Here is a 13,132-nt window from a genome sequence, read left to right on the forward strand (position 1 = left end):
AAGTCCTTTCTCCTTTCATAATTAAAGGTGGTGATAGTCTTCTCATTTCCTACCAAATGGATCCAGCCACACTTTCAACCATGGTGGCTGCATGTCTTCTTGAACAATACCAGCTTGATTTATGGCTTGTTGCTTCTGTTACTCCTATAGTCGCATTAGAATCTGGAAGTAGATGAGGTAGAAGCTGGCACCAATCAGAGAGATGAAGCCCCTGAAAATGAGAGCAGTGTGCAGATTCTGGGACATGGCTGTAGCTGGGGACTACCTGGATTTCTGTATAGACCTTTGTCGGCAAACAGTCTCTGCTGTTTAATATGCTGTCTATGTTTATCATAGCTTTCCTTTTAAGGAGCAAGCGTCTTTTAATTTCATGGCTGCAGTCACCATCCACAGTGATTCTGGAACCCAGGAAAGTAAAGTCTGCCACTGCTTCCACTTTTTCCCTTTCTATATTCCATGAAGTGATGGGACTGGATGCCATTATCCTAATTTTTTGAATGTTGAGCTTTAAGCCAGCTTTCACTCTCCTCTTTCACCCTCTTTAGTTCCTCTTCACTTCCTGCCATTAGAGTGATATCATCTGCATATCTGAGGTTGTTGATATTTTTCCCAGCAGTCTGGCTTCCAGCCTGTGCTTCATCCAGCCTGGCATTTCGCATTATGTACTCTGCATAAAATTAGATAAGCAAGGTGACAGTAGATGGCCTTGTACTCCTTTCCCAATTTGGAACTATTTTGCTTTCTTTCATTTCTTTTTCTTTGGGATGTTTTGGTCACTGCCTCTTACACAGTGTTATAAACCTCTGTCCATAGTTCTTCAGGCACTCTGTCTACCAGATCTAATCCCTTGAATCTATTTGTCACCTCCGCTGTATAATCTTAAGGGATTTTTGATTTAGGTCATACCTGAATGGCCTAGCGGTTATCCTTACTTTCTTCAATTTAAGCCTGAATTTTGCAATAAGGAGTTCATGATCTGAGGCACAGTCAGCTCCTGGTCTTGTTTTTGCAGACTGTATAGAGCTTCTTCATCATTAGCTGCAAAGAATATAATCAATCTGGTTTCTATATTGACATCTTGTGATGTCCATGTGTAGAGTCATCTCTTGTATTATTGGGAAGGGGTGTTTGCTGTGACCCGTGTGTTCTCTTGACAAAACTCTGTTCAAGTCTGTTTCATTTTGTCCTCTGAGGCCAAACTTGCCCGTTACTCCAGGTATCTCTTGACTTCTGCTTTTGTACTTCAATCCCATATGATGAAAAGGAATTTTTTTTTTTTTTTTTATGGTGTTAGTTCTAGAAAGTCTTGTAGGTTTTCATAAAACTGGTCAACTTCAGCTTCTTGAACATCAGTGATTGGGGCATAGACTTGGATTACGGTTATGTTGAATGGTTGAATTTATAAAATTACTGTGATGTTGAATTTATAAAATTATTTACATTAGCTTTTAGATGATATATAGTAGATATTACAACTAGTGATTAGTATCATATTTTTAAAACTTCTAAGAATGCCCCTGAATTAGGTAAGCCCTTGTGACTTTTGCTAGCCAATGAAACATGAGCAGCAGTGTAAGTGGAAGGGTTTAGGAGTTGGGACATTGTTCTGCTCCTCCTCTTGCCAGATGCCACAGTGAGTGATGATAGTTTAAATGATAGAGGCTCCCTCAGTGTAGGTTCCTGAGTGAGGATGATGTGAAGCTTAGGCTCTTACTGACCCACAATGTATGTATATAGAATAACTTTTTGTTGTTTTTGACTGATAGATATTGGGGATGCTTGTTACTTTAGCATAATGCAGCCTAACTGAATAATACATGTAGGGATATTAAAACTAAGTAAAATTATCAGTAGTCAGATTTTGGAAAATGGTTATTAAAACCCTTTCCTATTCTGCATGCCAGCCTGAGTTCCTGTTAAGTTTGTTGTTCTGTTTTATTGGGTCCTGAGTGGCTAAGTAAATAGATATCGTTGCTTTGCTAAGAATGGCCTCTGATTGGTAAATTGAATTTAGTTTAGGAGAAACTACAGACTATTAGTATGTGATGGGGAAGCCGTAGCTTTAGTGTTCCCTGAGTGCCTTGACTCATAACTGGCATGTCCTTTGTGGGAACTCTGGACGTGCTGGCTGTGGGGTTTTTACAGGAGATACCATTCCCATGGGGCATGAGGCCTGACGCACTGGTGGCGGCTCCATCCACCAGATCTTGTTCACGTCTGAACTGTCTCCTGGCGAGGCAGAGAGCAGTGCTCTGGACAGCTGTGGGTACTGCTGGACAGGAAAGTTCACGTGAGGACTCTCTCCAGGGAGCTATGTCCGGTTCTGTTCTACAGCCTCGAAATAGACTGGTGCTGAGTGTGGCCTCTGGTGGTTTGTGAGTCTAACCATTACATTGAGTCCTGAGAATCCCTCCTGATAGTCGTATCAACATTTGAAGTTTGTAACTGTAGGAAGTACTTACTTTAGGCTCATTTATTTCTTGGGCTGTTTCTCTTTAAAAACAGAATGGTGACTTTATCCCTTCTTATAATAAGAACAAACATCAGCTAGTTCCAGAATCAGAGTAAAGTTTTTTACAGTAAGGTGGTTTTTGGAGATACTACAAATACTTGGTGTTAAATAGTGTATTATCAATGTCCTTTCCCATTCCCTTTGTCTTTCTTTTAGATCAGCTTCTGCTATGCAGGCTGTCAATGCAGTAAGTACAGCTCTTTTTCTTTATTTAGCTAAAATGTGCACTTCTTTTCTTTTCTTCTTCTTTTTTTTCTTGTTGTCTTATGATGTGTTCGTTTTCCAGAGTAGACTGTAAATTCTCCACACAAATTTGTTTGTGCTCACCATTGCGTGCTAGTGAAGAGAGAAGTGCTTGGCATATGGTAGACTGTGTGTGTGTATTTATTGCCTGCAGGTGTTGGCTTCTTCATGTAAAGCAATAAAAATTGACTTTGGTTAAATGTTGCTGAATAGGAATTTATTGGCAGAATATTGGTAACTTGATAGTTTTCTGAATAATGGGCAAGAGACGCTAACAGAGGAGCTAGTAGTGTAGGGTTTTATTGGTATTGGAATTGCAGTTACTGGCTATGGACAACACCGTGAGAATAATTTCTTACCCATCTCTGGCTTTTTGCCTCACTTGCTAGAGATTCAAAGCTTTTATGGTAGTATCTGACTTAGTCTAAGCTATATGCCTGTGCCTATGTCAGAGAAAGTCTGTCTTACCTGGCACAGCTAAGAAACGATAGATTATGAGCTTGTTTAAAGAACTGAAACTTGCAATTCTTCAAACGAAGAAAAAGAATAGCAATAAGAGAGTACCTTTTTCTCTTTTGGGTTGGAAAGCAAGGTCATAGTAAGAAAAATCCTTTACAAATTCAGTGTGTATCTGTGGTTGTTCAGTTGCTAAATCACGTCCAGCTCTTTGCCACCCCATTGGCTGTAGCATACCAGGCTTCCCTGTCCTCCACTATCTCCGGAGTTTGCTCAAGTTCATTGTGTGTTTGTTACTGATCAATAATTCATGAACCAATTTTATTTTCTGTTTACCAAAGATATACCTAGATATTAAACAGTGTATAACTTTGTAGGCCATTTTAGTGTGACTTGTCACATGCATTAAGACATGTAGCCAGTAGCTAAGAAAATAAATCTGGATTTTGGTATTAGAACAGTGTAACACTTAGTTTCTTAGCTCTTAGAGAGGAAAGATGAATGCTTGTAGGTGCTTTTTTTCCTGTCCCAGCATGATTTTCGGTAGTGGAAGAGGAAGAAAGATTTTAAAAATTATGGTTGGAAGACCAAAATTTATGTCACTTTATGTCTGACCAGTAGACACAAGTAGATTTATACTGAAATAAAGGAGGCAGACCCAGAAAATCTTAACTCTGCTTGAGGCCTTGGAGAAAGGCTTCCCAGATCAGTTGCTGATATTTTAGGTAGCTAATAAAAGATAAGGTAGAATTCACCAGAGGCAAGAGAGAGTTCCAGGGCAGAGGAAACAAAATATGCATAGATTCGTAAAAGTGTTTATGAAGGAAAATCAAATAATTCTATGCGACCTGCATGTGTCCATTTTTCTATAAGATTTATATGCATAAAGTGAGTGTGTTGAGGGCATGTTGAGAAATTAAGCTGGAAGTAAATGGAGGGAGGATCTAAATGAACTTTAGAAAGATACTTTAAGCCAGCAATTTAACCAAATAAATTCACCATTGAGCCTAATACACATAGAGCATTGTATGAAAAATAAAAGGATCTAGAGCTTAGTGGGTAGAGCTCTTGGTTCTTTGCCATGCTAAGTAGATTTGATGTGAACTTTATAGAGAAAGTAACATTTTCAGTACCCATTATATTAATTTTCTTAGTCATTAATTTTGGTAGAACTATATAAGTTCCATGAAATAATGAATGTTATCAAATGGATAACTCCAAAATATTGTAGACGTGTCTTTTAAACAAGGAAAATGTAGGGTTCTGTGATGAAAAGTTTAATTTAGTAGAAAATTCAGTCTGAGATGGTAAACTTATTTACTGCTTTGATTTTTGAATGATATTTGTGCATTACTGATCCTGCAGGAACAAAAGAAAACCTCAGTCTAAACTTTCTTATTTCATGGATTTGTGAAACTTAGTTCCTAAACATGCTCTCTGTTAATTTCTTATAAGCTTTTGACTTTTGCTTGTCTTCTTTGCTTTGTTTTGTTAACTTCTAAACATAAACTTTATTATGTTTCTAGTTGTGTCCTTTTGTGTGATTTGTCTTCTTTATTTTTCTTTTTCCTTCTGATTCCCTTGATGTAATATGTAAATAAAACCACGACTAGTATGTAAAAAGGAAAACCTCGGTGTCTCATTTTACATACCTGTTCAGTGATTTCAGCTACTTTGAAATGGTAGTTACCCACTTAGATTTTTAAACCCCTTCATCCAGTGACTCTACAAAATTTGTAGGTTTTAACCAAGGTTGGCATAATGGTTGAAAACTGATTTTTCCCTATATTGATAGAATAATCTGAACTTTGAGACATGGGTTGAATTACTGAAATTTAAAAAGTCATTTTGGGGTATGATTTGTTTGTTTTCTACTAACATGATTTTTTAAAAAAATTTTGAGATATAATTGATTTACAATATTTTATACATTTCAGGTGTAGAACACAGTGATTCACAATTTTTAAAGATTATAATCCATTTATAGTTATTATAAAATAGTGCCTATATTTTCTGTGCTCTATAATATATCCTTGGAGCTTGTTTATTTATACACAGTAATTTGTTATCTCTTTTTCTCCTACTTCTAAAAAACAAAATGATTGTTATGTGGAAAGTACAATTTATCTGCATATAGATGGCAACCCACTTGAGTATTCTTGCCTGGAGAATCCCATGGACAGAGGAGCCTGGTGGGCTATAGTCCATGGGGTTGCAAAGAGTCAGATACCACAGCACACAGATGTGGAAAAGTAGAGCTTAAGCAAATCTACTTTAGTGTGTGGACTAATGATCTGTATATTTTAAGAAGTAAAAATATTCTAAAATTGTATTATGTTGGTATGCAAAACATTATCAAGAATATTTATGTAGCAAGATAGGGCTAGTCTGTTATCTCAGTTTTGTCTTCATGCCTGATTAGTTTCTTATTCTTTTCATCATGTTACTATAAATACTTTTGGAGGCTTAAAAACAACACAAATTTATTATCTTCAGTTTTGAAGGTCAGATGTCTCATTGGGCCAAAATCAAGGTGTCTGCAGTGCTGCATTCCTCTTGGGGGCTCCAAGGAAGAAGCCATTTTCATGCCTTTTCTAACTTGAAGAGGCCACACATCTTCCCTGGCTTGTAGCCTCTTCCTCTGTTTTAAAAGCTAGGATTGACTGGTTGAGTCTTTCTCAGGCCACATCACTGATACTGACTCTTTGGCCTCCCTGCTGTGACTGCATCAGGCCTACTGAGATAATCCTGAGTAACTTTCCATTGCAAGGCCCTTAACTGAATCACACCTGCTGGGTTCCTTTTGCTGTGTAATGTCATATATCCAGGTGTGACATTTGACCTGGTGTCAAGTTTCCAGGGATTAGGATTTGAACATCTTTGGTGGCAGAGTGGGGTAGTGGGGATTATTCTCTTGTCACTGTGCCCTTTTAAGTATTTTGTTTGATATTGGTTAAGGGCTTCCCTGGTGTCTCAGTGGTAAGCAATCCGCCTGGAATGCAGGAGACACAGCTTTGATCTCTGAGTCGGGAAGATCCAGACATGGCAAGACATGGCAACCCACTCCAGTATTCTTGCCTGTAGAATCCTGTGGGCCGAGGAGCCTGGTGGGCTTCAGTCCATAGGGTTGCAATGAGTTGCTGAGAAGCGACAGCACGCATGCACACCCATACTATAAGCTACTTTAGGGTACAACCATGATTGTATAAGTTGGCCTTGTTTTCTCTCTTCTTGTTTTGGCTTTGGCTTTGTTGTTACGGGAAATGCAAACTAGAAGGTGAAGGCTCAAATTCATGTCCTGACACTCACTAGATGTGACCTTGGGCAAGTGATTCAAGTTTGCCAGCCTCAAATTTTCCCATTTGTCAAACAAGCATAAGACCTACGCCTCAAACTTGTATGTGGATCAAATGAGATAATGTCTGTGAAGAATGTCTTCCTCATTCTTCATAAATGATGAAGCAGTATACAAATGAAGAAAGGATAGTTGACATCATGCTCATACTGCAGCTGTGGGGAAGTGAATGATTATGGAAAAGGAATAAAATAAAGATAACTGGATATCCTTAACTGGATTATGTCTTGGTTTGTGTTGTAACCTCTTATGATTACGTTTAGGAAAATCTTCTTCTTGCAACATGCTTTCGTTTTTCAGGAAGCAGATGTTACTAACAGATTGACCATTGCCCAGTTTTCTTAATAGTAAATCTTTTCTCGAAAGTTAAACAGATGATGAGCACTGACAGAGGAGAACGTGTAGCACCCGGCACCGTCGAAGTCTTTTTGTTTAGAAATGTGGACTTGCCTGCATGAATTGTTAAATACATCTCTGATAAAAGGAGAAGTACCTACATTTCTGTCCCACATTCAGTGAATTGGTGGCACCTCTCACCAACAATGTCTGTCCTAGAGAAGGTCATAAGGTCATTGCCCTCCACCCAAATGACTTGCTGGAACACTTACCACCTGTTCCCAGAAGGGCTTGGCTGTGTAGACTGTGGGCAAACCCCAGCTATGCCAGTTTTCTAGTCAAGAAAAATGCTGTGGAGTATTTTCTGAAAATTGCTATGCTTTGTATTTAATAGAAAATAGAAAACGGAGCTGCTCTCTGGCCTCTGTGTCATACAGTTGCCAACTCACTGCAATTAAAACAATCAGGCTGACTCGAAAACCGCCGAAGTTTGCCTTTGTCCGCCTGGTGAATTTTCTGTCTTTCTGGGTGGTGTCGGGATACCTGTCCAGGTGCAATAGTCCTGCAAATTAGAAAGTTAAAAAACACAGAGAAAATAGTCTCCCTTCCCTTGTTAATACAAAATAAGTTTAGACAAAGGATTACATATATATGTGTGTTTTCACTTTTTGTTTAGTGTGCCTATGTTTATTCACATATGTTGTTTTTTAATGACACTGTTTCTCCTGATATACTCTATTGTTCCCCAGTAGAGAATTACACAACTGAAGAACTGGCAGACAACCTAGAAATCAATTAATCCAGTTCTTTTATTACTAGTTGACTAACACTCATGCAGTTAGTTGGTATTTTAACACTTTTAAATATTTTCCTGAAGCTGAGTACATGGAGTCCTTTAAAGGCCGTCCTCTTCCCAGCCCGTTTTGCCCTGACTTGTACCCATTATTTTAAGACTTAACGGTGACTTGTTTTTTTAATCTTTGGTAAAGAGTTTTTGTTTTAAAATGTGAGACGCTTTCAGGATCGTTTCCTTCTCATCTCTAGGAGGAAACAAACCCGCATTGACAGAGCGCTGGGTGTTCTCAAAGGGCCTGTATTCTTTGTGCTGGCTCCATCAGAAGCGTTAGAATTGCTCACGGAAAGTGAGGGGGATTTTGATTCTCTGTTCCCCGTGATGGTAATAAATCAGTCAGTAAATAAATACCAGTCCCCAGTAAAATGAGCTTTATCATATTTTCTTCTGGCTCTACTTTTCTGACACTTCTTGTCTGCTTCTGAAAAACAGCTGTACCTAATATATATAAAAGAGATTCTTGGATAGCTCTGTAAATTAGTAACACTTACTCATGTTCATGGACTATGATTTATTTTTACATTCACAAGTGATTAGTTTTTCAGTAGTCTGTGGCTCCAAACACTGGATTAAGAGATCTTTATCTCTTGTCATTTTAAAGTCAGTACAGTTACGCTTTTGAAAACATTTAAAGATACTTTAAAGTTTATAAAGCAAATCATTCTTTCATTTCATTAATACTAACGTATAACCATTGCATGTTGTCTTCCAGAGTTTCTTATATTAAGAAACTGTTTTCTTACTCAGTCAAAGAAGTTTATTAATTTCCATTTTGGTCATCAGTAATAACTGGAATTTTGGTTTTTTAAATGAATTATTTTTCACAGCATTCTCTAGTAGTTTGAGTATTAGGAAATATAATGTTACTGACTATAGGAAGAATAATTCTTATAAAAATTGCTAGGAGAGCTTGTTTAACTTAAATGTTCTTGAATTTCATGGGCTAAAACTCAATGTGTGGAAGACGAAAATATAAACCTTAAGTTAATTAAAAGGGGATATATAAGCTCCTAACAGAGCTTTTGTATGTGAAGGTTTTTGAATACATACCCACACTACTTTTTTTTCACTTTTTGAAACATACAAATAATACATATTCATTGATTGAAAAAAATGAGAAAACTCCAAAGGGCAAAAAGAAAAGAAAAATCTCCCAAATCCCACCACCGAGGAAATCAATAGCTATGGGATATGTTTGGTTGTGTGTGTATAACATGTTTGGGTTTGTACCTTGTGGCCTTTGTATATATACTGTGTGTGTGTGTGCACGCAACCATGTATATATAAATATGTAAAATTATAGCTTACTCAGTTTACCTCCTATTGTGTTATACATAGATTTCTTAGCTTTTTTTTTAAACTATTATAACAATGCTTTGAACATGTTTATTATGTTTTTGTTCTTTTAAATTATTTATTTAGGGTTAATTTCTAAATAAGAAATTTGGAAGTCAGAGGGATGTGTGTTTTTAACACGTTGTTGTTATTTAGTCGCTAAGTCGTGTCTAACTCTTTTGTGACCTGATGGTTTTGTGACCTGCCAGGTTCCTCTGTCCGTGGGATTTCCCAGGCAAGAAAGCTGGAGTGGGTTGCCATTTCCTCCTGCAGGAGGACCTTCCTGAACCACGGATTGAACCCATGTTTCCTACTTGGCAGACGGGTTCTTTACTGGGCAGCCACCAGGGAAGCTCCCTTTAACACATACTTGATACATATTTGTGAAGTAGGAAAACTTTCATACAACTTACCTCTAAACCAAACTTGATACAATCTTTCTTGGTCTGGCAGATGAAGCAAATTGTTTTAATTTGCATTTCTTGTTTCTAGGGAAGTTAAGTCTTTTCTCACTTTTCTAGTGAGATGGCAGCAAACAAAACCATCCGAAAGAAAAACGCAGGAAGGCAAAGTGGTTGTCTGAGGATGCTTTACAAATAGCTGAGGAGAGAAGAGAAGTGAAAAGCAAGGCAGAAAGGGGAAGGCACACTCAACTTCCCAGGCGGCGATAGTGGTAAAGAACTCACCTGTCCATAAAGGAGACCTAAGAGACCCGGGTTCAATCCCTGGGTAGGGGAGATCTCCTGGAGAAGGGCATTGCCACCCGCTCTAGTATTCTTGCCTGGAGAATCTCATGGACAGAGGAGCCTGGCAGGCTCATATCCACAGGGTCACAAAGAGATGGACATGACTGAAGCAGCTTAGCCCAGCACGCACTCACTAAATGCAGAGTTCCAGAGTATAGCGAGGAAAGATAAGGCCTTCTTCAATGAACAATGCAAAGAACTAGAGGAAAACAACAGAAAGGGTAAGACTAGAGATCTCTTCCAGAAAATGTGAAATATCAAAGGAATACTTCATCCTAAGATGGGCACAATAAAGGACAGAAATGGTAAAGACCTTATAGAAGCAGGTGAAATCAAGAAGAGATGGAAAGAATACACAGAAGGACTGTACAAAAAAGATCCTTAATGACCCGGATAACCATGATGGTATAGTCTGTAACTCAGAGCCAGACATTCTGGAGTGTGAAGTCAAGTGGGCCTTAGGAAGCACTGCTGCTAGTAAAGCTAGTGGAGGTGATGGAATTCCAGCAGAGCTATTTAAAATCCTAAAAGATGATGCTACTAAAGTGCTACACTCAATATGTCAGCAAATTTGGAAAACCCAGCAGTGGCCACAGGACTGGAAAAGGCCAATCTTCATCCCAGATCCCAAGAAGGGCAGTACTACAGAATGTTGAAGCCACCATACAATTGCACTCATCTTCCATGCTAGTAAGGCTTTGCTCAAAACCCTCCAAGCTAGACTTCAACATTACGTGAACTGAGAATGTCCAGGTGTTCAAGCTGGGCTTAGAAAAAGCAGGGAAGCAGAGATCAATTTGCTAACATTCGATGGGTTGTAGAGAAAGCAAAGGAATTCCAGAAAAACATCTACCTCTGTTTCATTGACTGTGCTAAAGCCTTTGACTGTGTGGATCATAGCAAACTGTGGAAAACTCTTAAAGAGATGGGAGTACTAGAGCATCTCACCTGTCTCCTGAGAAACCTGTATGCGGGTCAAGAACCAAAAGTTAGAACCCTGTATGGAACAACCGATTGGTTCAGGATTGAGACAGGAGTACAAGACTGTTTATTGTCTCCCTGTTTATTTAACTTACACACAGAGCACACCATGCAAATTGCCGGACTGGATGAGTTACAAGCTGGAATCAAGATGGCCAGGAGAAATATCAACCACCTCAGATACGTGGATGATACTGCTATAAAGTTGTATGGCAGAAAACAAAGAGGAATTAAAGAGACTCATGATGAGAGTGAAGGAGGAGAGTGAAAAAGCTAGCTTAAAACTCAGTGTTAAAAAAAACTAAGATCATGGCATCTGGTTCCATCACTTCATGGCAAATAGAAGGGGAAAAGGTGGAAACAGTGACAGATTTCCTCTTCTTGGGCTCTAAAATCGCTGTGGATGGTGACCGCAGCCATGAAATTAGAAGACAGTTGCTTCTTTGCAGGAAAGCTATGACAAACCTCGACAGTGTTAAAAAGCAAAGGCATCACTTCACTGACAAAGGTCCGTATAGTGAAGGCTACGGTCTTTCCAGTAGTCATGTACGGATATGAGAGCTGGACAATAAATAAGGCAGAATGCTGAAGAATTGATGCTTTCAAATTGTGGTGCTGAAGAAGACTTGAGAGTCGCTTGAAAAGCAAGGAGATCAGACCAGTCAATCTTAAAGGAAATCAACCCTGAGTACTCTTTGGAAGGAATGATGCTGAAGCTCCCGTACTTTGGCCACTGATGTGAACAGCTGACTCATTGGAAATGACTCTGTTGCTGGTTAAGATTGAAAGCAGGAGAAGAGGGTGACAGAGATTGAGATGGTTGGATGGTATCACTGATTCAATGGACATGAACTTGGGCAACCCCTGGGAGATGGTGAGGGACAGGCAAGCTTGACATGCTGCAGCCCAAGGGGTGGCAAAGAGTCGGACATGACTTAGTGACTGAACAACAGCAACAGTTTGCATTTCTGATTTCTAGTGAGGTTAACTCATATTAGGTTAAGCTAATATGTTTATTAGCTCTTTCTGTGTTTTTGTTTTGTATTGTCTATTCGTATTCTTGGTCTGTTTCCCTACTGATACATCTGTTTTTTTGTTGATTTGAAAAGTCTTATTACACTTACACATTTCTGTTGTGCGGCAGCTACTTTTCTGCCTGACAAGTTTATCACTTTTTAGGAACAATATTGAGATATAATTTTACATATTTATAGTGTTTTGCAGATATTAGTAAAATTGAATTCCAGAGCATTTCTATCACCTTCTATAAAGAAGCCTCATGTTCATTATCATTCACTGCCCATTTGCACCCCCATTATTGATATTAAAATGTGCTCATTAGGTACTACTAAAAAATGCTGCTAATTATGATTATGTCACCATTGATTCTAGTACACATTCATATTTCAAAGATGTTGATATCTGAATATTTGCAACTCTGAATCAATAAAATACATTATTTTCCAATAGTATTATGTTACTTATACAGTCAGCAATTGTCTGATTACTTCATTTTCTTTGATATTTCTTTTATAGTATTTTTAACTGTCTGAAAATATCTTACGTAGTTGGTTATTATTTCTCTCCCTTGAAACAGGGATCTTATCTGTCTCATTTAATTTATACTGTGTGCATTTAGATGTAGGAATTGCCCATGATTTATTTATTTAACTGAATGGTCAAAGAGATTTCTTTCTGTGTCCTGTTAATTTTCACATAAATAAGCAAGTCATATTGGGAGATTTTTCTTTCAGGCAGATTTGTTACAGGAAACATGACTGAACAAAAGTGATGTTTGAGGTAAAAAGCTACTTAAGGAAGACTCCAAATTGTCTGTCTCATTAAACAGTGAATATGAAGTGGCGTTATTGTTTTTAATTTACCAATTGTTTTAATTGTTTTAATTGGTTTACCTCAATTAAACCATTAGTTTCAGGTGTACAATATAATGATTTGATATTTGTGTATATTGCAAAATGTTGACCATAATAAATCTAATTAACATCTAATTAACATCCATTATCACATACAGTTACAAAATATTTTTTCTTGTAGTGAGAACTTTTGAGATTTACCCTTTTAGCAACTTTCAAATATGCAGTATGTTACTATTAACTGTAATAAAGTCACCATGCTGTACTAGTAGCCACTTTTTAAGGGCAAAATGTAAGCTCGCTGAGGACCCACATCATTTCATTATTTGTAAGTAATGGGAACTAAATGACTAAATACACAGTTAACTTTGGAATTAGGACTTCATTGGTTTGCTTTTCTGATGTTTTGGCACTCTTCTTGCCTTTGGCCTTTTCAGAAAA

The 13,132-nt window shown here is 37.9% G+C and overlaps 2 protein-coding genes across 3 annotated transcripts in view; one reads left to right on the forward strand and one right to left on the reverse strand.

The window, feature by feature from the left end:
- Window positions 1-13,132, forward strand: part of ITGAV (integrin subunit alpha V) — a 102,607-nt gene that overhangs the window by 16,613 nt on the left and 72,862 nt on the right. The gene's annotated exons all lie outside the window — the stretch shown is intronic.
- On the reverse strand, window positions 43-246 carry LOC136163513 (small integral membrane protein 20-like). The gene is given in 1 exon segment (XM_065927946.1): window positions 43-246. A coding segment is annotated over 1 exon segment (204 nt).

This window comes from Muntiacus reevesi, chromosome 3, assembly GCF_963930625.1.
Source record: "Muntiacus reevesi chromosome 3, mMunRee1.1, whole genome shotgun sequence".
NCBI classification, from domain to species: Eukaryota; Metazoa; Chordata; class Mammalia; order Artiodactyla; family Cervidae; genus Muntiacus; species Muntiacus reevesi.